Source organism: Ursus maritimus, unplaced genomic scaffold (genome assembly GCF_017311325.1).
Source record: "Ursus maritimus isolate PB19 unplaced genomic scaffold, ASM1731132v1 scaffold_3, whole genome shotgun sequence".
Taxonomy (NCBI): domain Eukaryota; kingdom Metazoa; phylum Chordata; class Mammalia; order Carnivora; family Ursidae; genus Ursus; species Ursus maritimus.
The window spans coordinates 83,974,886-83,999,827 of NW_024425563.1; the positions used below are offsets into that span (position 1 = coordinate 83,974,886).

A 24,942-nucleotide genomic window follows, 5' to 3' on the forward strand; every position below is an offset into this window, starting at 1 on the left:
TTTTTTTTTTTTTTTAAAGGATTTTATTTATTTATTGGACAGAGAGAGACACAGCAAGAGAGGGAACACCAGCAGGGGGAATGGGAGAGGGAGAGCAGGTTTCCTGCTGAGCAGGGAGCCCAATGCGGGGCTCGATCCCAGGACCCTGGGATCATGACCTGAGCCGAAGGCAGATGCTTAACGACTGAGCCACCAGGCACCCCTAAGCATCCAACTCTTGATTTCAGCTCAGTTCATGATCTCAGGGTTGTGAGATCGAGCTCTGTGTCGGCCCTGAGATCGAGCCCTGTGTCAGGCTCCATGCTCAGCACAGAGTAGGCTTGAGGTTTGCTCTTTCCCTCTCTCTCTGCTCCTCCCCCACATGTGTGTGCTCTCTCTCTCAAATAAATAAATAAATCTTAAAAAAAGAAAGAAAGAGAGGAAGGAAGGAAGGAAGGAAAGAAGGAAGGAACAAACATCATGTTTACTTGGACATCACTTTCTCTGCTGGTGCCCTGAAGATCCCTCTCCTTCCCTTGCCCCACAGCCAGCCACCCGAATCTCTAGACCCTTCTCCTGCATATTCATTAAATCAATACCTTTCCTTTACCTTCACCACTACCTCCTTAGATCATCTCTCACCCCCAGACCAATGTGATAACCTCGTGACCAGGTTTTCAGAACAAACACAAAAGGTTAACCTTCTTCCAAAGAGTTTCTTTGTCGTTTGCTTTTAAATCCATAGAAAGGCCTTTCAAAGAGATTTCTTTTAAAAGTTGCGTTCCAAAAAAAGCAATATCCTAACGTTTCCCAATTTAGACTATTTCAATTATGTGAAAAGCATTCACCTGATATAATACTGCAATCAGGATTAAATGTAACATACCAGGTAATCCACATTTGTATTCTAATAAAAATTGTCATAATAACTTGTAAATCTGTTTCTGAAATAATCATTTACTGCAAAGAAACCATTAATATTTATAAGTGTCAAACAGTATCTATTACTTTTTAAAAGTAAAGGAATAAAAATAGCAAAGCTTGTTTCTCTATGGTGGCCTCCTTCTACTGTTAGAGAGCTTCATCACTGTAATTCCAAGAAATACTTTATTGTAATCTTAGTCTGATCCATGAATCATCTTCCTCAATTTAAAATTACCACAGAAATTGGTATCAACTTCTACCCCTGGTTATATTTAAATAGTATACTACCTCTAGTATAATTCAGAAAAAAAGAGACAAGTAACTTTCCACTTTTGTTATATGGAGCCAGGCCAAGATGATTAATCTATCAATCAACCAATTAATCAATGAGTCAACCAATTATCAAAAGTATTTCTCATGTCAGAGATACATGTGAACTCAAAAACCTAGTTAACTTTCTTGTGATAAAGTCCCAGTTCTCTTGACTTCGGCTGTCATTCAGGAAAAAGTAGAAAACGCACACCCTTTGAGCAACCTTTCCCACATAAGATGTAAAATATCATTTAGTGCTCACATTTACATAAGGCTTTTGTGGTGACACAATGGCACTCTGTGTGGCTCTTACATCGGCTGCTCCTTCTACCAAGCTAACTCTCTTACACAATTCGGGCCTCTGCTCGATGGTTACACCCTTAAAAGTCTTCTCCTAGCCACCTCCAATAAAGGCTACCCCTCGCTTGCTGACCCCTGATGTGTTTCCTTCATTGCATTTATTACTCGCTGACATATTCATTCCTTCAATGGTTGCCTCCCCATCAGAATGTCAGCTCTACCTGGGCAAAGATTTTGTCTTGAAAATCCCATCTCCCCAGTGCCTTGAGAGCTGCTTCACATGGATGAGGACCTCAGTGAATAGCTGTTGAAAAAGTGAATGAAAGGGTGCCTGGGTGGCTCACTCAATGAAGCATCTGACTTTTGATTTCAACTCAGGTCGTGATCTCAGGGTCATGAAATCGAGTCCCACATTGGGCTCCACACTGGGCATGGAGCCTGCTTAAGATTTTCTTTCTCCCTCTGCCCCTCCTTGCCCCTCTCCCCACCCCAGCTCTCTCTCTCAAATAAATAAATAAAATCTTAAAAAAAAGAAAATAGAAAGTGAATGAAATAAATCTAGGAGTCAGTTAAACTCTAGGAAGAAAGTCTTTTTGAAATAAAATGATACCATTATTATTAACTCTTTTAAAAATTCTTAAATATTTAATTTTTCCTTGCTTTCTCTTCCATTGTGATTTATTAAAAATTTTATTAAAGTATAATTAACATACAGTGTTACACTAGTTTTAGGCATACAATATAACGACTCAACAGTTGTATACATTACTCAGTGCTCATCACACTAAGTGTAGTTTTATTATTATCTCTTTTGTACACTTCTCAGCAGATTAAGGAGATAGGGTTGCCTTATAACCTCAGTCCACCAACACAGAGACTGACACTCTTTTTTTAAAAATTTAGAGAGAGAAATAGAGAGATAGTACAAGTGGGGGGAGGGGCAGAGGGAAGAGAGAATCTCAAGCAGACTCCCCGCTGATCACAGAAGCCTGATGACGTGGGGCTCAATCTCATGACCCTGAGATCATAACTGGAGCCAAAATCAAGCATTGGACGCTTAATTGACTGGGCTACCCAGGAGCCCTTAGACTGACACTCTTATAGGAAGAGCCGGGGGGCAGCTCATTTGCTCTCTCATGCTGAGATCTGTTTGGGTGACTTGATTAAGTTAACCACAGTTGGTTGAATAAAGATATGGTAAGTACTTTGATATTTCTTTGGGGGCTGCCTTAACTAAAACAGACATCACAACCATATGTTCAGACAAAATGCATTCCTACTTAACTCATAGTTCGTTCTTGTCACCAAGTGCTAGGATTTAGGATCACTGGGAAGGTCCTTAAGAGTCATGAAGATGTTTACTCTCACTTTACAAACCAGTTGCCAGAGGTCCAGACAGCCCTCAGCACTTGCCCAAGGTTATGTGGCAAGGTCAAATGGCAGAGAATGACCATATGGGCTGACTCCCGATCCAGTGCTCTTTTCCCTTCCCTGTTTATACCAACAGCAAAAGTTATCTATCAATAAAAATGACCCTTAAAGACATGGAAACATGCTGTACAATATTACAAATGTAGGAGCGCCTGGGTGGCTCAGTTGGTTAAGTGTCTGCTTTTGGCTCAGGTCATGATCTCAGGGCCCTGAGATCGAGACCCACATCGGGCTTTCCACTCAGCGGAGAGTCTGCTTCTCCTTCTCACTCTCCCTCTGTGCTCTCTCTCTCTCTCTCTCGCAAATAAATAAAATCTTTAAAAAAATATATTACAAATGTAAAGAATACATGGTTTAAAATATCTACATTGAAAAAGTATTAGATTTGGATTAATAATTTATTGGGAATCAGAACCCTAGCTGCAGCAGTATGTAGAAATCTCCATGGTCCTTAAATATGACTTCTGAGATAAGCAGAACAAGGGAATGTTTATCAGAATGTAAACACGTATTCATCAATAGAACATATATAAACGTAATGCTCAATTCTAACATGTTGGTATAGACAGGAACAGTGTAGACAGAACTGGATTTACTTTGAAGCTGATGAAGCTCAAGCTTCAGGGCTCCTTCCCTTTGTGAGCAACTCCCAAGGCTCTGGGAAGATCTCTAGAAATGTGTTCAAATGACCATGTTTTATAATATTTGCTACTTTTTTTTTTTAAGATTTTATTTATTTATTTGAGAGACAGCAAGCAGACAGCACAAGCAGGAGAGGGAGAAGCAGACTCCCCGCTGAGCAGGGACGCTGACTCCAGGCTCAATCCCAGGACCCCAGGGATCATGACCTGAGCCGAAGGCAGACGCTAAACTGACTGAGCCACCCAGGCGCCCCAATATTTGCTACTGGTTAAGACCACCATCTCCATTCTGACTATTCCCTCACCATATTCCCCTCATGTTGGACGGTGTTGGAGTGGCCATGGCTGCTTTTGAGATTCAGCTAAGGGGAAGTTGAGTTTGAAAACAGGTTATTTTGGTTTAGTGCAATATGGTTATGTAGTTATGGAGGTCACTTCTATTTCATAGTGTAGTCATTCTCAGCATAGAAAGAACTTCCAGGGGCACCTGGTGGTTCAGTCGGGTAAGTGTCTGCCTTCGGTTCAGGTCAGGATCCTGGGGTCCTGGGATCAAGTCCCGCATTGGGTTCCCTGCTTAGCAGGCAGTCTGCTTCTCCCCCACCCCCAACTTCTGCATGCTCTCTCTCTCAAATAAATAAAATCTAAAAAAAAAAAAAGAAAGAAAGAAAGAGCTTCCAGGAACACTCCTACTGTCCACTGTGCTGATGCACTGCATTGTGACTCAAGGACAATGGTGAAAAAGTGTTTACTGAGTGATGACAAGTCAAGAGTAGTTAAGCCTACTAACAGCAAGAAAAGTTAAAAAGCCCTGAAATCTTAGGGTTCATACCTGAAAGAAATAAGAAAGATTTTTCAATGTGATGATGATCCTATACGTTTAAATGACATCATCAATAAGAAGTTTGAAGGTAAAATGTTAATAATTACCAAAAAAAAAAAAAAAAACCCTCTGACCCACCAAGTCAGAAGCAGAATTATCTTTCTATTCCCTCTATAGAAAATACTGTAAAATTGTCATTTGAAGAGGTGATTTGAGAATATGCAGCCAAAAATTCCAAGGAAAAAAAGTATTACAGTGCATTTCAGTTAGTTAACAAAGATATTATGTTGTATTTCTGGATTTGTGATTTTGGGGTATTGTTAGCTTCTAAAAATTTGTTGTGATTTCTTTTCTCATTCTAAATAAATACATTTGCACCTAATTTTGAATGTGTGGTTTTGTATGTTTTTCTTTAAAGAGATCCTAGCCCTTTCCCCAAATTGTATAAGCTTCAAATATGGACTCAAAATCTGAACCCATCCCTGTTCAAGAACACATACTTCATCCTCCCTCCTACATTTCATAAATGTCTTAAATCACAGGTCTTAAAGCACTAGATTAGTCTAGATTACATAGTACATTTTCTACTTTGCTTAGCATAGCACATTCAAACAATAAATGTATTTTAATGCAGGACAACTTTTAAAAAGAGAATGAGAAGTTATCATTTCTTCTCTGTTACTTAAGGCAGGTTTGGCTCAATGAAAACATTCTTTTTGACAGCCAGCGAGAGAGGGAACACAGCAGGGGGAGTGGGAGAGGAAGAAGCAGGCTCCCAGCGGAGGAGCCTGATGTGGGACTCGATCCCGGATCGCCAGGATCACGCCCTGAGCCGAAGGCAGACGCTTTAACGACTGCGCTACCCAGGCGCCCCTCAATGAAAACATTCTTAAAAGGAAATGATCATTATCACTGCATTAAGATTGATGAATCAACTTTAAAATAATTGTTTTCTCACACTAGCCATGTGCCACTCACTTTTGGCCTCTGTTGAAGATGAACCTGAATGAAACCTACGTTGACCTTCATGAACCTCAGGGGCTCAGCAAAAGTCCCAGAGAACCTGTAACTTCTGGGCCTTGCTTAACTGGAGTGCTTCTGTGCAGTGCTGGCTGAGAAAATCTGCATGTGCTGTTAGAGTTTATAATGTCAGGAACACACGAACACATGAGCAAGTAGCAATTACGTGTCAGTGCATGAAGCCCCTAGTAAGCACTTGGAAAGCCTGTCCATTGTGCATTAGCCCATTAAGCACAACATACGTGTATGGAGATTACAAACAGCTCCTAGGGCCAGGAAGTTTCCCAAATTCACAAATGAACTTTCCTCTTTCTCCCCATCTCTCTTGGGTGGTGGTGCCATAAAAACAAAGAACTTAAAAGTTGCTTAATGTGGTATAAAATCAAGGCCACTTAAAAAAACAGAAGTATTAGTAATTTCTTCTATTAAGAATTTAAGATTTATCTCCTTCTTTAGAATAATAGCCACACAGGCCCATAATTACCCTTGAGGTATGACAAATTTCAGGATCCAAATTACTTATATAATTAATGTATGGACTTCACAAAGGTGATGTGGTGCATATAACCACATGTTCTGCAGCATCCCCAGCAAAGTCTGGGGCAACGCTCTGCAATCACATTAGTATTTCTGCAGTGAAATGCATGAAGAGCCCATAAGTAGTATAAATAAAGATTATAAATAGCTTTAAATTATTTCAAGTCAGGATTTGCTGACAGATGAATCCAGGTCACGTTAGGCTTTGCCATCATGCTTTTTTTTTTTAATGGGCTTGCGGTATTTTTTTTTCCCCCAAGTTTTTTTTGTAATATGGAATTACAGATCAGGGATGGTGAGCCTGTATTTCAAGGAGCTCTATTTCCTTTTACTCTTATGGTAGAAGGATCAATCATACGTTTTTAGTCTCCCAACGCCTGGGTCGTTTTATTTTTATTTGGTTATGCCCTTCACAAAGCCCAGGACTTTTCAAAGTAAATCAGAACAGAAACAATAGAAAAAGCTACTGTCCTCTCGGGAAGCTGCCTCTTTCCTCAAAGCTTGTGTGAAAAACAAGCTGTCTTTTAAAATGTCGCACAGAGCCATGGAAGGAGGAGAGAACGGATCTCACGAAATTTATGGATGGGGAAGAGCACCGCCAGAAATCATGCCTCTAGAGAGCAGAGTGGGGGCCCATAAATACTGAACGCTTGAGGAGAACTCGGACAGAGCCCTGCTGAGGATTCCTGCCGCCCAAGTGCTGCCGCTGCCATTACTCAAAATTCAGACCTCAGAGACACGCAGGGCTCAGGAGCCGCATGCAAACCGCAGCATTTGATAGAGAAAGATCATAAAGTTGTGAAATGGATGCAATCTGGTTACTTAGAACTCCCTGCTATGACTGGTGCAGACCTTAACAGGAGCAACACATCTTTTCATCTTTTCAAGGGAGATAAATGGAAGATAGGACCATTAACTCGAGGTTGAGGTGATGGAAAGAGAGAAGAGATGAATGGGGAAGTTTTAGAGGAGCTTTTAAAAAGCTAGACACCATCATTCCCAGGGGATAGGACATGTTACTACAGGCGAAGGCATTCAAGAAAGGGACTTGCCTCATTCTATATTGTGAAAAATGGGAGGAAGCATGCGAACATATTGATAAAATAGGCAGTTGCGGCAGTTATCTACCCTCTTCTTGCTAAGAGTGATTTTTGAGGACAGGACTACTCACTGAGAAAATAATCTCGCTGTATGCAAAAGCATCAAGAAACACAGGAAAGGCTTATTTGCTCCTTTGGAATTCATCTGCTTCAAAATAATTCTGCCATAAGCAGAACCATAGATCATTATTTATGCAGGTGATCGATATTTCTATTGTTTTACAAACTTCTGTTCAAATATTTTATTGGAGGCAGTTGTGCATGTTAATCTCCAGGAACAACAACAATGTAGAACAATGATTACATTACACTTAGATTTTTATTTCCTTTGTTACTGAGCCTGCCAGAAAAATCCTAATGGTACTAGCCCATGGCATCAAAATAATCTACTATAGAGCAACATGTTGATAATAAGTATAACAGTACTACCTGATGAAAAGTGCTTAAATGATGACTCCCAATTTAAAGAAAGGCTCTCATTTCCAGAATAACTGGTTTAATGTTTCTTAGCTTTCATGTTTGTTTTATTCCTCTCCTAGTACAAAAACCCCAACTTTATTAGCATTTATGTATTATGCATAATGTTTTCTTCTGTGGCATATCTACGTACATTTGTTCCATTAGTTTGTAAATTGTGTAAAAAATGTAATCATGTTTATCCTCTAGTAGTGAGCCAGCTTCTTTGCCTTCTACTCTTTGAAACAAATTGTTTTTGCTGCTTCTTAGCTTCCTGTGCATCGGCTCTCCACAGAGCACTCTGAAATGCAGAATTCAAGGAAAAGGGGAAAAAAAATCTACCTGCAAAGGTGAGAGTTTGGTCCCATGTGGACTATTCTGCGAATTCTCAGACCACGGGCGGAAAATACGCATATGGAATGGCTCACAGGAAGTGCTGCTCTTGGCCGAGCCAGTAGTCTCCCCCGATCCTCGGAGGCAGCCGTTAGCTGCTGTCCCATGTCTGTCTACGCATCCTTCAGGCTCTCAGAAAGCACGGGCTTGATTCGCCTGGCCTGTGTCTCCACAGAGACAGCAGTTCCTGCCTTGCTGAAGTTCAGGGGCTGTAGCCAAAGGGGCAGCAGTCTGATTTGTGGGTGAGAGGCAGGCAAGGAAAAAATGGTTACCACATCGGATAATGCTTTGTGGCAGCCCCGAGAAGCATCCTGGGGCTTCTGGGTCCCAAATGACAGGGAGGGGAATTGTGACTGAAAGGAGCCCACAGATATGACTTTAATTAAGAACAGGTCCATTCCGCACGAGAGGAAATCCTCAAATAACTCTTAGATCTGTCAAGAGCAAATGAATTCAATTTTGGTAAAATACGATGACCGAAGTTGAGATCAATCATTATTTTATTAATGAAAATGGTCAGTTTAGAGAAATCGACATGTCCAAAATCTTTGTCTCAAAAATCAAGTAATCAATTGAATATAGAAATCTGGAGTTTATGTCTATACCTCTGTCTCACCCACACACACAAAAAATAGCCTTTGGCGGGGAATTTAGCATATTTTTAACCGAAGAAGCATATTTCAAGGACAGTACTATAAGAAGGACCAGTATATGGAAGGGAAATTTCCATTTTAAGAATCTACTAAAGACTGATATTAAGGATTAAGAGAGGTCAAATAAAGTACAGCAGTAAAATTCTTCAAAAATATTCTGTACTTACACTAAAAACAGGTTTCCTTTAAACTCGAAAAACCTCTCTTACTATGTAGAAAAAGAGCTGGGTTTTAAAAGCAACTTGTCCTCACCTTCCGTTTTATATTTGGTTATTAGAATGAGGCTACTGGCAATAACTTCTGTTTTGACTGACTTTATTAGTAAACAGGCTACTGGATCTACAAACCTTTCTCTCTGAATAAATGTGACAGTACGTGATTTATTGTACTTAATATTTTGCCCCTTAGTCACTTCCTTGGCTGAAATCCCCAAACCTCATTAGGTGACTTCTTTCGGTTTATGGCAGATGGACAATGACCACAGGATATAAAATGAACAGCTGTCCTCCTCCCCTTTTGTACCTTTCTCCGTTTCAGTCCTATCCCCGTTCCCTCACTTCCAAAATATTTATATTTTTTCCTCTTTACCACCGCTCCTATCATAAGGAAGAAAGGAACCAATTCTTTCTCAATTTATGGAACACCATGCTATTTCCAACTACCTTTGGATGTCCACCCCCTTTGCATGTTTCCTCCCAAGCCCACAGCGTAGAGCTTTCATCAGATCCTATGCTGGGAGAAACATAAGGAAGAGAAATGCAAAATGTGTCAGGCTTTGCCAGGTTCCCTGCCAAGCAGTCCTCCTTTTCCCAGGGCCAAGGCCATACAACCTAGCCCTAGTGGTGAGATCTGGCTCGTTTTCTGGGAGGACTGATCCCCACCTTAGGCAGCAGGTGTTAAGTACTGCCCCTCCCCACCCCAGCAATCTGGAAACTCAGCATTACCACCCTTGCTGCAGTTCTGGCTTTGACCTTGATCTTCAGGTCTTAGATGGCCTCTGCCTTGTTCCCCTGCCAGCTTCCATCTCTCTAACCTTCATGGGTGGTGCTTTGGAGCAGTCCTACTCCTGCTCTTATCAGTCTCCGTCCCAAATGATAAAGTCCTGCCTCTGGACCTCCCTCTGTCTGGATTTTCCAACACACTCTGCTCTCACTCTCCTCTGTAGTCTGCACCCCGTCCTTGGCTTCTTCTCACATGTGGACTCTTCCCGCACCCTCACCTATTTGATAAATACAGTCCTTGCAGGCTGAGCAGTGTCTTGGATTTGGCTTTCTCCACAGTGCATGCACACACACCACATTATATGCAGCATACATCCTAAAGATCTCTCTGAGAGAAGAAGTCTTGATCAAGAGGCCTTGATTGATAAGAACATGATAGTTGCTGGCTTGGATCAGGTTCTCATATTGCCCATGGATTTCATTCAGCATGCTCCCTTGCCTTGGCAGGCCACAGTGGGTATAGTTTTGAGCACCAGTGTGGAACATCACTAAGTCTCTTTCCTAACCTATGAATGAGATCCAACATAGTCCCCAGTTAGTTCGAGTTGTGAGCAAAATTCTGCCCTCTAAACCAAGAGGGATACTTGTACCCTAGGGCTTTAAAGATTTAAGCTTTAAAGGGTGCAAGTGGATGTGCAGAAATGTGTATAAATGTGTATACATCAAAGCAGAGAAGTAGGTGTGATAATATAGAGAAGTGAGAATCAGAGATATCAGGCTAGGAGAGATCACTTAGTCTATACCAATGACTGGTTTCTCCTCATCCTCTAATTTACTGCTTTTATGCCTTCTACTAGAACAGTCCTCAATAAATTTTAGTGGAACATATTTATGAATGAATCGTTGATATTTATTTTTTAAGCCTCATCAAGCAGAGTGACAAAGAATTAAATATTTCAAACGGAAAAGGGCACAGTATCTTTTAAATTGTATTTTAATTCATATAATGATAATTATTTAGTTATCAGTTTTAATTATTCAAGAACACTTATAATTAATCTCAACAATCTTTGCCAGAACTTTATGCTTAGTAGTATTTTACAATATTTGAGAATATTACCTTTTATAGCTTAAAACAGGACTTAAGAATTTTGGGTGAGATGGATTTGAAATATATATAATAAAGTTTATTTAAACTGGTCTTTTAAAATATACATTCCCTGAAAAGGAACAGGTCAATTCCAGGATGAAGAAGCAGGATAACCTGAATTATAATCAGTTCCAAACCTTTATTTATCGAATTTAGATAACACATAAGTGTTCTATATAAAATTTTCACTTTTTGTGTTAATATAGACCTTTGAAGATCTAAAACTCAAGTCATAAACGAATCTTATTTTAATATCTTCTATATCCAAGAATCTTACACTCAATAAACATGTTATTTAACCTTAAATTCATATGTATTAAACTAATTTCACCATTAAATTTTTCTAAACTTCTGTATTTTATTAATATTTGTTTTGAGCTCAAGTCATCAGAGATTTTGATCATCTCATACTCAGAGATTATGTTTTTAGAAGAGGTTTTTCACTATTTCATAACAAATTCCCCAAGGTTTTACTCACTTACCAAGGAGAGTGACTCCTGAAAAAAAATGAGAGTCTAATTTAGAAACATATCTCAGGAAGCTCACAGAGGAAATGAGCAATAATTCCTACCAAGACATGGAGGGCTCAATTTCTCCTTCCTCTGAATTAGCTGTCCTAAGCTGTCCTAAGAGTAGAGAGAGACGTTCTCTACTGGATCAAGTTCTGAGTAATTAAGATGTTTATGAATTAGGCTTGAGGGAAAAGCTGCTTCCCTTATGCTAAATGCAATATAATACCTCATACAAGTAGCATTTTATTCACTGTACCTATTTAAGAAAAAATAATACCAGCTCTCTTTTCTTTTACAAAGCAATCTTCCAATTTACCATTAATAGCACCTCTAACTTTCCTTATTTTCTAGTTTTTATTTTTCAAAATACACTCATACAAAGTGAGAAGCTCTCATTTATCTCAGAGAGTCTAGCACATATAGTACATAAGAGAACAGATCAGGCCTAAGGACATTTTCATATTTTAATCCATAAAAGTAAAACATTTATGATTTAATGACTATCCCATGTCTTGAGATGGTTAAAAACAAACAAACAAAAAAGATATTTAAAAAAATGCCCACAGAAAACCCCAGATCTTTAAGATATTCATAAGTAAAGCCAAAGAAAAAAGGAACTAATTCTATAAAGTATGAACAAGTAATAGATTCTAGCTAGTTCATTAATAACAAACTGATAAATACATGGATATATATTACTGTCCACTGGCTTCACTAAAAGCATAGTTTATTGGTGATTTTATGTTTCCTTCTAGGTCAACTTTTCCATTGATTGAGGTCTTCAGATCACCATGCCCAAATCCTCTCTTGGCATGAAATGTCTGCATCGAACCAACTTAGCACTTGGTTACATACTATTACAGATGTCTCTGTAATAGTTACTTGTCACTCAGGCCAGAAATATTTATGAGCATCTACTTGTTTTGAGTCCCTGGGCTAGGCGCTGAGACTATCATGATGGTCAAGACAGATTTATCTCCCAAGCCAAACTCTGTTCTTCATGGCATATGTTTTTAAATGCTTTACCTTAAATCCCCATTTGGCCTCCAAATTCTATTAATCTGAATAAAGAGCTAAGCTAAACTGAACAAGCATAATACTTGGCAAGATCTTATTGAGCAAGTCAACGCAGATTTATATCAAGGAAGAGACAAGTCCACTCTGAACACAACTGTCCAAATGATCTTTCTTAAGAATTAATTTCATTATATTTTTGTATTGCTCAAGAGAGAAAGAGGCCATTTCTGACTTCTGTTGACTATTCAGGATGTTTAAAACCCCCGCCGATATAGATTAACTCTTCAAATGGACACAATTTTATCTGACATTGATCATAGTCACCCCCTGGTCAGCCCTTCTGCTCCGGGAGGGCACTCACATTCCCATCTTGTATCTTGCTTGTGTCACTCTGTCTCCTCACCTGGAAAACCTTTGTCCCTTCTAGTGACTCATGTCGTTGGCTTTCAGGGATTCTCCTAAGAAGCCTTCCTGACCTGCTCTACTCTGCAGGACCTGCCACCATGGGGACCAGCACACATGTCCATCTCCGTTTATAGCATTCTGGCAGTTCCCTAGAGGTTTCCTGCTCTGGATGTATCCAGAGCCTTCTATCAAACCGCTAAGCATGGTAAAAACCCTCTGTTTTCCTTTTTTTTTTGTCTTTCTATAGTTAGCTCAGGAAAGGGCTGGGCACACAGCAAATACTCAGTCAAATCTTGTGAAGTGAATGAACCATATGAAGCATTATCAGCCCTTCCCTTGGACCCAGGATCCTGTCTGAGAAAGCAGAGTTTGGAGGCATCTGTAAGATAACGGTTTGCAAGGACATCGTCTCAAATTTTTCTTCCTATCCCAGAGGAAATCTAAAGGAAATGGGTAAATGTCTCTAAGGCTACAACCATAAATTCCACCAGGTGACTCTAATGAAGCGACTGAGGATTGCGGTAGATCAATGCTTCAGCACAGAAATGGATATGAGATCTTTCATTGGAGTGGAAAAATGAAAAGTTCGTCTACAAACATTTTAGGACACTTTTCAAGATGGTTTAGGTATTGATAACTTGATAAATTTCAGGTTGTGGAGCTGTGTTTTCAGGATGCTTTAACTTTAAAGTTCATTTGGTTAAGAGAGCCTGTATGTTTATGCATATATTTACACGTGTGTGTGTGTGCACATGTCTGTGTGTGTATATGTATAGATATTTAGAAAGGGCTGGGAGAGGATTGCTGTGAAACAGTGGCATGATAGAGTTTATTTGATATGCTTAGTAATTTAAGACATTTCTGTACACATAGCTCTGGGGTACTTGGATAACACTTGTGATGGAACTGAAAATATTTACAAGAGCAATATAAAAGGATCAAGGTAATAACTTATTCAATTGTGGCTATATGTCCATAATTGTGAACATAATTCACCATGAAAGCCATGAATAATGACAGAATTCCCCAGAAAATTGTCCGTATTACATCTGAATCATCACACTAAACAATGAGCATTTAACATCCTTAAGGAATTCCAAGGAAGGACACTAAATCCGACTGACCATATTGAACCATTAGTATAGATTTGGATAATTCCACAATCCACAAAGAAATATAAATGTTGGATTGTCTACACAGTGTTGTTTTTTTTTTTTTTATAACACAGGCAATATAATTTTTGAACTGAGTATAAACGCATTGGCTGCTACTTAACTCTGCATTTGCTTTTTTGGTATTTGGTTATCGTGGTACTTAAAGCTCAGGATGAAATCACACGATTACAACATCTCTGGAATCTGTGTGTGTGCCCTCGTTTAGTCCCCACACCATCCATATAAAAAGAATGATGCTACCCAAGCACTCATAACGAGTTACACAAAACCATTTCTGAAAAGTTGTGCTCACCCTACTGTATTGACCATTTACCCCCATAGGCCATACAGCTAATGGTTTGCCACTACATTGTTTCCTGGCCACCCTAATCCTTCTTAGTTCCCAAGATTTTTATTCTCAAAATGCAGTAAGCAAATTCCCCAGTGAAATCCTAAGCAATAAGTTATAATTCTTCACTAAATATTTTGTTTCTGATGAAACCAGAGAAGGAGACAAACCATAAGAGACTCTTAACCATAGGAAACAAACTGAGGGTTGCCAGACGGGAGGGAGGTGGGGGATGGGGTAATTGGGTGGTGGACATTGGGGAGGGTATGTGTTGTAATGAGCACTGGGTATTATATAAGACTGATGAATCACAGACCTGTACCCCTGAAACCAATAACACATTATGTGTTAATTAATTGAATTCAAATTTAAAAATGTTTTTTAAAAAATTAAAATAAAATAAATATTTTGTTTCATTTCCAAACAATGACATGTTAAAATTTCTCTTTTGAGGGGCGCCTGGGTGGCTCAGTCGTTAAGCGTCTGCCTTTGGCTCGGGGCGTGATCCCAGCGTTCTGGGATCGAGCCCCACATCAGGCTCCTCCACTGGGAGCCTGCTTCTTCCTCTCCCACTCCCCCTGCTTGTGTTCCCTCTCTCGCTGGCTGTCTTTCTCTCTCTGTCAAATAAATAAATAAAATCTTTAAAAAAAATTTTTCTCTTTTGATTCTAAAACTGCCACTCAAAAAAGATTTCTAAGTATTTTTTTAGATATAAACTTGAGATATTTTTATCTGTCATCTATCCATCTACTTATCTCTTCCAACTTCCTGATTCTGTTACTCTAACCTAGGATTCAAATCCATGCTTTAAATAATACAAGCAGCTCTCTGGCCTGGTAGGCAACAGTCTTTGGTTTGCAGTGAAGTCAAGGGCTCTTACTAAGTCATATGTTTGGGGCTAGTCCCAAGCCCTTGGTCATGATGCTTGTTCTGGCTTTGGGATCTTGGGCACCAGACCCTGTATCCTCTGAGTAGCTCCCCTTCCCAGCCCTTTATCATCAGCTCTGTTGCTCATGGTAGGGTGATATTAAAAGGAGAGGAAATTAATCCCTGCCAGCTCCACAGTATACTCTTTACTATTAAAAAAATAGAGTGGTTTTTTTTTTTGGTCCCCTTTAAGGTAGGATAATTTCATTGGTGCTGGAATAAAATTCCTACCTACCTTGAACAAAATTCAAATACTAGTAGAATTGTGAAGCATATATTTTAAAGAGGATTCTCTTGTATTCTTTACTTGGTAAGAAATAATATCTGAAATTAATGTTCATTGCCCTAACAAAGAAGTTTGGAATAAATACTTGGAATAGAGATAAACAGGAAAACATTTTCAGCACATTCTTTTATACTAACAGCATAGTAAGTTTAAACACATTGGTTCTGGTTACTTGCCTGTCATGCTAGAGTTTTTAAAAGAATTGTTTTTATAGCACCACAACTTTCAAAAATTGAACTTCACTTGTTTCTGATTATAAAAGTCTTACATGCTCATTACAGAGCATTTGGGATACACTTGCTAACAGATCAAAGAAAACCCTCCTAAGAAAGACTCATTATCTTGTTTTTGCTAACGCTTTCCTTATGACCACATATGGACTTCTGAAGAGTCTGCAAATTGTTGTAGTCCTGCTATCGAAGTGAGAAGAAAACAACTCAAACTGTAATCAGGCAGTTTCGCATGAGACCTACAGAAGCTTCAGGGAGGCACACGGATGAGAGGGTGACAACCGCATAGCTTGAAGAAAACTACTCTCCTGCTCTCTGGCACAATCAAGCACAGCGAGCTCCTGGCTGGGAGAAGGCCACTTGGTGATCAGGACTCGGAAGCTACTGCGGGAAACGGTCCTTTTGCTTATGGTGGTTCTCCAAAGACAAGTGGCTGATGGGGTTGGGGGTGGGGAATGGGGCTGAAGGAAGCTCTCCCTCCCCTGTCCCCAAGCCCCAGCTGCCAGCAACTTCATAGGCAAAGGCCGGGAGGAGGTCTCCATGCTACAGGGCTGAGATCAATAAGGCTGGCCCCCACCGAGAGGGCAGTATCTTTCTTTACCTAGAACATTCCTATTGGAAACTTGTCCATGTTATTTACTAACATATCCTTTGGAGATGAGAACAGAAGGTAATATAGACAGCAAAGCTGTACACGCTTGATCCAAAGGTACTTTATTTTACTGAATGCTTGGGTAGGAATTTTTAGCTCACTGAAAAGAAATATTGCCAGATACAGTCATTTTAAAATTATCTATGTCTGAATTAAACATGGATTATTGATGTCAAACATGAAGCCCTAATTGGTTTCTCTCAGGGCACGATAATCATCTCTTTCACTATCAGCCAGTCAAGGTGCAGGAAATTTAACAGATTTCCATCTTAATCTGAGCAAAACACAACCAGTCAGGTTAATTCTGCTCTAACAGTATCATCCCAATAATTCAAAATCCATATGTAAATCATTTTAAAACGTTTTGAATTATCTGTATCATTCTTAAATACCACTCCCTGCTGGAGAGAAGTGAGAACAGAACGCAGCATTTCCGATTTTTAATTTCATTTAAAAAACATTTAAAACTATTTACAGCAACGTTAAGACGGACTCTTCTCTAAATCGAAAAGCATTTGGCACTATGATCCAGGTGACAGACTATGATTAAAACAAACACTTGCAAGTTAAATTGTTATAATTGCTAAAAACACTTACCAATGGAAAATTGGAGGACAGAGGCTGTTGTTGTATTAAGGCTTGTGGTAATCTAGAAAAAGGAATATATCAAATTAAGACCAGGCAGAAAGACAGGAGGAGAAAGAGGAAAGGGGATTGAAACGAGGAAAGAAAGGAGCCATAAACAGAGGTTATATTTATCCAGTGGTTAGCTTATTTTCATCACTATGTCTGAACATAGACACATTTCATGGTGTCCTGTGGGGAATAATGCTGTGAGATCCTGACTTAGACTCTCAGGGTCCTGCTGAAAACCGTTTTCAGTGTGATCTGTCAGGTAATCTTGTGAGGGCACCTAACACAGTCCCCTCCCCTCACCCCTCAATGTCCCCTCCATCCTACACCAACAGATCTAGAGCCCAAAGCAAAGGCCATAAAAAGGTTCCCAAACAAAAACTGGGAGGTAAATTAAGAGGAAATGAGGAGAATAAGATTATTTTGAAAAGTAAATAGAAATACAACAGCTAAAGGGTATAGGATTTTGTCAGGGGACGATAAAATGTTCTAAAATTGATTGTGGTAATGATTGCATAATTTTGTGAATAAACTTAAAGCCTTCAATTCTATAATTTAAATGAATGAATTGTAGAGAATGTGGATTATTTCACAATAAAATTGTTACCTCTCCAAAAAAAGTAATCAAACTATGGGCCTAGAAATGTCCTTCTAATACATTTCTATTACTTTCCTTTAATCTCATGAAGAAGCACGCTTAAACAATTTTCCCCCTTCTAAAAGAGAAATGGTACCTGATTTAATTTTAAATAAATTTAAATTTTAAAAAATTATTTATTTATTCCGTGGAGCCGTGACGTTGACCCATACCAGTTCAAATGAGATGAGGATTAGGGTTCGCATTTTCAGTGACTCTCTTGTGGGGTTCCTGACCCCGTAAGCTAATGAATGGGATGCCTCCCATGACTGCACCTATAAATTACAAAGTGTACAACTATGTTTTCACCATGGCAAAACCAGGAAGCTGTCTTGCTTCTGCGTCTTATGTCATATTATCATCCTTAAATTTATCCCTGCACCTTGTTGGCCCCCATGTGATGGAGTCCACAACTGTGGTAGGGTCAGGAGACATCCAGTTTATGAATCACTGTGGGAACTAGTGGAAAGAGGAGTGAGCAAGCCTCTTGTTTTGCCAGAATTCAGTTGAGCTGTGAGCATCCAAAGATCGGATGTGTGCTTCCCATTTCTCCAACATAATATGGAAAGATGACTGAATGTACGCTTTAAATATGTGACTTTAAAGTCCATGAGGAAGCAGGAAAGGTAAAAGAGGGGAAGGCAAGAGAGACATTTTATAAATTATTAGATTATCAGCATAGATATCAGCTCCTAACTGATTTTAACTGTAGCAAAAATCACTGATGTCAGGGCATCAGAGCAAATTCTCTGCTTAATTTAAATCCCTCATTATCACAGATTACCTGCTAAAAGAAAACTGGCCCACCATGCCCAGAGCTCTGTTTCCTGCTCTCTTCCCCTCAACCAGAGTCATTAGAGAAAAATGCACCAACAGAATTTTCTTTAAATAACTAGGATACTAGTTCTTTTTCAAGATTCCTTTAAAAGGAATCTGTCCCCCCCCACACACACACAATTTTTAGAGTAGGTTCAAGTGTTTGTCTTCATGGTTTTTCCACTTAGATAATTTAATCTTACAGTCCAAAGAGGTACAAGAAAATTTTTAAAGTTTTCACATAAATTGAACGAATGCTCTTTCCACCTCTGATTTTCTATAACTGAGTAGATTCCCAGGTGAATCATGAAACACTCCTGAATATAAGTTCTTTGAAACAATGGTATCCTACGTAAGCTAAAAGCACCATAGTTATTGCTAAGGCTGGTGCATGAAATATACTAGAGAGTCTGAGATGCTTATCCTGCTGGTCTAATAAATGACACAGTGTCGCCTGCATAATGAAGTTCCACAGACGTGACCGCGACTAGCAAACAGTACAGTGCTTGGAATATTGCCAAATTTCAAATTACATGTGCTAACCGAGAGTGAGTGACCCTGGACCTAGATTAGTCATTGATTCTACATTTTTTTTCTCCTCCACCAGGGAAGCTAAGGACTGATAGAATGGTTAACTTTCATTTCTCTACCTATACCCACTTAGCTCATTATCATTATTAAAAGTGTTGGCTCCAAGGAATAGGAAAGATGAAGAGAAAAAAGTAACAAGAAGCATTACCTATAAAATCTGTTAACCTATGTTTACATTTGGGGATTATAAATTACTTCTTATCCTTGGATTCACATATGTAATTCTAGTTTGCAAAGTTATTAAGTCTTTACATCGGACATTCTGAAAAGGAAAAGGGTCTCCTACATGGCTTTGGATAAATAATACAGCGACTATGAATGTCTGACAGAACTTTTCTCCTACCAAATCTCAGTGGTCTTAAGTTATAAAATAGACCCCAAATCATAGAAAATTAGTAGGATCACAAAATGAATACGAGTTCGCTACAGGCTGAGGCGATTCATTCTGCACATCTTCCCTGCAAATTTTGGGGGGATTTGATCCTGTTTTAGCCCAAACTCCTCACTGCAACTAAAATGCATTTCCAAATATCTGAAAATAATTCAATAAGTAATTTCTTTCAAAAACAAACACAGGGGGTCACATAACCAACATGTCTCATGCTCTGAGAGAGCACATTTTCTCTTAAAGGACTGGATAAGTTAATTCCTCGTGACCTTCACTTCAGACCAGCAAAATGAATAAAGTTGGGGTATCACCACCCGAAATATGGGGACCTCACGGAGTTAAATAAAATGTGTGAGGGCTATAGCCACAGCATCAGTGGGGACATGAATGCCTGGTGTGCCCATGTGACAGCAGATGTCTCTCACCGACTCTGGCTTTTATTGAAATAAAATGCCATGTGACTGAATTCACAAAATGGAGATGCTCTTGCTGGCATTATAGAAGATATCACATTAGCCTACCAAGGTTCTTTGCCTGTGGTCCTTTGTTTCACAACTACAGTAAGAACTGAATTTATGAAAAAGAAGGCAAATTTGTTAAAAAATGATGTCTGGGGGCTGATACCTTTCATCAGTTCTCACGCACAACAGTTTTGACTGTATTCAGTCTTGAGTGCCAGGCAAATATCTGAATTTTAGAAAACATAATAGCATGTTAACTGACAACTGAATTCCTTTGTTTTCATTTGGTTGATCTGTCTTCTGTAAACACAACTTGGTACAATATATATTTTTGCTCCTGGGACACCAATAGAGTATAAAAATTATTGAAAATTAGAAGCTGCTACTGTGTAAAATGTGGATGTCATCCTGTCTTTATTAATGTATCTTCACTCTATTCCCTTGGAGTCCACAACACAATTCTTCGTACTTATGATGGGAATATAAATCTACATATGTCTTTTTTTTTTCTTTCTTGGATGAAGAAAATTATTTCAAGTATTTTCTTTTTTACTTGAAAGGCTAATTTCACATTAATTATATAATACAATTCAAAACTAGCCCATTGGGTATATTAACTCTAATGTTAAATAACCTGAGAAATAGTGAAAACAGGATTAAAATACACATGGGTCGAATAAACTAGACACTTCAGTTTTTAGTTTAGAAACTGTAGAAATACGAATTCTGGCATTATTCTTAGATATGTTTATTTCTTATTTATCAGTAGAACAAAAAAGAACTTGCCAAGCATCTCCGAAATATTACCGAATGGGAGAACATTCTAAAAAAGGCATTTATTCTAAGCTCAATTAACTACAGTAAAATTTTATTTTGTTTTAAGGTTTATAGATAATTAATTAAGTCATGGTACATTATTTAAAATGCACAAGCAAATCTATTTTTTTCAAGAAGATCTTCACTACCAGAGTCACATTTGTCTGCAGGAATATTATAACACCTTGTGAGACTTGAATTATGAGCACCTATTATTTTAATTTGCATCCAATTAATTCTGTTTGTGTTCTAATTTCAGCTAAAAACTCTTCAATTTATCAATGTTCTGCAGCTCGTATCCTTAATAAATTAAATGTATCCATTGCCATGAAAGGGGTATTCAAGCAGCATAAAATAAGAACCATGTTATAAAAATTAATTGACTTTCACTTTGATAACTAAATCTTCTTCTAATTGCCTCGCTAGTTTTTCTTCCCTTTGTATTGTGGAAGCCAGACTTTTAGCCACTTTTAAAGTTAATGAATTTGAAACACAGTGTGCGATGTAGGGGTGAAAAATGCAACCTGTTACCTAAAAGCCCGATGATAAGGAAAATGTGGGAGAAAAAAGAAGCCCTAAAACTCGAGCTGAAAATCAGAAAAGCAAAGCGTAAGAGATGTTGTTGAGTAGAGCATTTCTCGCAAACGAATTGAGCCAGGAGTATAATATAACAATTGCTTTTATATCCTTGTTCAAGAATGTGAGATGTAGTCTTTCTGCCAGAACCAAGGAACAACAAAAGGCTCATTAGCCGCATGCTGATGGCTAGTGGTTTCATTGCTTTCAATTTAGGACGCTCATGTTTCATTTTACGTATGATCCAAGAACTTCCCTTTGGGAGGCAAAGTCTAATCAGTCTAAATTAAGGGAAAGTAACCTGCTCCTAAACAATTTGGCATAAACCAAAATTTGTTCAAAACTAGTTTATTCAGTGCACTTTTACTTTAAAAAAAAATCAGTCAAGTTCCTTTCTGGTTGGGACAAAAAGTTTTAAAATAATGTGATAAAGTTGCTCATTTAATATTTTTGGCTTGCAAAGACGGTTAAAAGTAAATCTTTATACAAGATTTAGAAAGCCATAAACCTTATTTAAATATGATATACATATATATGCGTGTCATCTATGTCACATGTATGTCGTACCCATATTTTTTAAAGCCATCTAATCATAATGATGCACCATGTGTATGCACTGATGCTGCCCATTATATTAGTGAATTTTTTATTTTTACATTTGAAAATAAACTATAAACCACTGCTCCCTATTTTGAGATATGTGTAATAGGACTCATAATATAAATAATACTGCACATTTTCATATGACTTATAAGAGCATAAAAGAACCTTTTGTTGGCAAAAAGCTCCATAAAGATAGTGTATTTGGAATAATGTACATAAATAGCATGTACTTACCAATTCTCTCGGACCATATGGCTCACAGAAGGTGACAGCATTGCCATGCATAATTGCACCACACTGTTCTCCAGTCTCACAGTTGTTACATTCAACCCTGTGAGAACAGAGAATGCACCCCCAGTCTGAGAACTAAGTAGCACAAACTGGTTTATTGCTCAGGTAAGGAAAGATGTAAGTTACTGTTATTCGGTTCGAATCAACAATTTGAGGAAGGTTATACTTTTTTTGTATTGTGACACGTTTATGAAACATGAACCCAGGAAGGCTTGACCTTAAATCCCAGTTCTTTCGGTCACTTGAAGTGGTGGGCAAGTTATTTAATCTCCCAAAGTTTTGGTTTTCTCACCTGAAAATGAGGATAATAATACTGACCTAAATCTCACATGAGGATTAAACAAGATAGTGCATGAAACACAGAGTACAGAATCAATCTCCTAGTAGGCACTTAATAATGGCAGATGGTATTTTTACTGGTAATTACATATAATATGTACCATATCCAATACAAGGATGTTTCCAAATATTAACGATAAGCAAAGTAATTTACACTTAGATAATGAACTAAAACTTGTTATCTCTGAAAACAAAAGATGTTTTGTCAATTCTAATTTTCTTTTGAGTTGTTATATGCATAAATGTTTAAAATTACTGTCCTCAAATAAATCTGAATATCTATAAAATATACCATGCTAAAAATAATGGAATCAGATTATATTTAATGTACATATTAATATGAAATACACACAAATTCTAAATCAAGCAGATTTTGGATACTGAGTTGACACATTAGACCTGCAAATAATTTAATTAGCTGCTTTTTTATTATTATAAAATGAAGCAGTCAATACAAACTTAGGACAGAATCTCAAAAACAAATTTATTCATGTTGTTAGTAGAAATTGAAGGCATGAAAATTCTGGATTTGACTTTCCATATTTACAGTAACACAATGCTCTGCATCATGATGTCTCAACCCACAATCATTACATACCTAACATGTATGAACCTCAAACTACATGAAACCTATATTTCAGGCAGAAAGGACATTTTCAGACTTTCACATTCTAGGTGCCAAACATTGTGGAAAGGGCAGCATGCCCTTTGTTTTGGAGATCACTGTGTTTCACCCTTTCAACTGTTGGCTAATTTCAGAGAAAGAGGGAGTAGAAATTCCCATTTAAGGAGGAAGAAGACAAAAGTGTGAAAAGATACTAGGTATCCCATAAAACCAAGAAGCAGAAGCACAGTAAATATGTAACAATTTGGCAAATAAATGTAAGCATTTCCTACATGTGAACTGCATGGATTAAGTGATTGGTATTATTCTTCTGAGCTGTGTTCCCATAAGCAGATCAATAATGTCAAGAACCTTTGATTTTTTTTTTTAGAATAAACAGAGAACAATTTCTGATCCGAAATGTAAAATGCTAGTATCTCATAGCATCACAAATCTTCGTGGGAGATTTAAATCTTCTCTTGATTACTATGAGCAAAAATTCTAAAAAAAATCTGTGACATTAGAAGAGACATAACAGTAGCTTCATAAAGGTGATAAACAGATCACTGTTTTATGCCTGACATGCTGTACTCCACAAATATTTGCTGAATGAATGAAGGAATATAAGACAACTTCATAAACAGTACTATTATTAAGTCTCCAGGTCTTAGAATAGGACCCGCACATACTAACATGATGTGTTAGTGTGTTAGTTATTTTTATTATCATCATCATTATTACAGATTTCCGCCATTTTCATCCAGAACTGGTGTACTAAGCTTTTTTTTCCCCCCACACAGAGAACATATTCCATGAACCTCTTATTACTGTTTCTCGATCTTTAAATTGTACATTAATGTTTTCAAGGAATGTGATTGTGATAAAGTAGAGAAGTAGCACAAAAATTTTAGTAGGGTTCTTAGTGGGGTTCTTAGTGATAGATGAGGATTAACTGGCCTCCAAGTCATTGTGAAATGGCTTGAGAGAAACATCAACTTTGACAGAGAAAAATTTTAAAAATGTTCAACCCTCACAATGGCTATCTGCCATTTTCCTCCAGTGACTGTAAACTAAAATCTTCATTGTTGGTGAAAAGCTGGAATATGATCCTCTAAGATAAAAAACAAGGCAAAGATGCCCATTCTTGCCACTTTTATTCAACATAATACTAGGAATCCTACCCTCAGTCATCAGACAAGAAATGAAAAAGGCATCCAAATTGGTAAAGAAGAAGTAAAACTGTCATCCTTCACAGATAACATGATACTACATACAGAAAACCCTAAAGACTCTACCAAAAAACTATTAGAACCAATAAATTAATTCAGTAAAGTTGCAGGATACAAATTAATATGCAGAGATTCGTTGTATTTCTATACACTAATAACAAACTAGCAGAAAGAGAATTAAGAAAATAATTCTATTTATAATTGCATCAAAAAGAATAAAATAAAATAAAATAAACCCTGGGGCACCTGGGTGGCACAGCAGTTAAGCGTCTGCCTTCGGCTCAGGGCGTGATCCCGGTGTTATGGGATCGAGCCCCACATCAGGCTCCTCCGGTGTGAGCCTGCTTCTTCCTCTCCCACTCCCCCTGCTTGTGTTCCCTCTCTCGCTGACTGTCTCTATCTCTGTCGAATAAATAAATAAAATCTTTAAAAAAAATAAAATAAACCCATTTACAATTACATCAAAAAGAATAAAATACCTAGTAATAAGTTTAACCAAGGAGGTGAGAGACCCGAACTCTGAAAACTAGAAAATACTTATGAAAGAAGTTGAAGATGACACAAATAAATAGGAAGATATGCTGTGCTCATGAATTGGAAAAATATTGTTAAAATATAAGCACTAACCAAATAATCTATAGATTCAGTGCAATCCCTATCAAAATACCAATAGTATTTTTCACAGAATTAGAACAAATAATCCTAAAATTTATATGGAATCACAAAAGACTCCAAATAGCCAAAGCATTGTTGAGGAAGAACAAAGCTG

At 38.0% G+C, this 24,942-nt stretch overlaps 1 protein-coding gene across 2 annotated transcripts in view; it reads right to left on the reverse strand.

Annotated features, from left to right (window-relative positions):
• RELN (reelin) overlaps positions 1–24,942 on the reverse strand; it is a 475,458-nt gene that overhangs the window by 218,954 nt on the left and 231,562 nt on the right. For both annotated transcript variants that reach the window (XM_040644349.1, XM_040644350.1), the window contains exons 7-8: positions 21,945–22,041; positions 16,787–16,838 (exon numbers count right to left, since the gene is read on the reverse strand). In XM_040644349.1, coding sequence (XP_040500283.1) covers positions 16,787–16,838; positions 21,945–22,041 — 149 coding nt within the window. The remainder of the gene's footprint in view (positions 1–16,786; positions 16,839–21,944; positions 22,042–24,942) is intronic.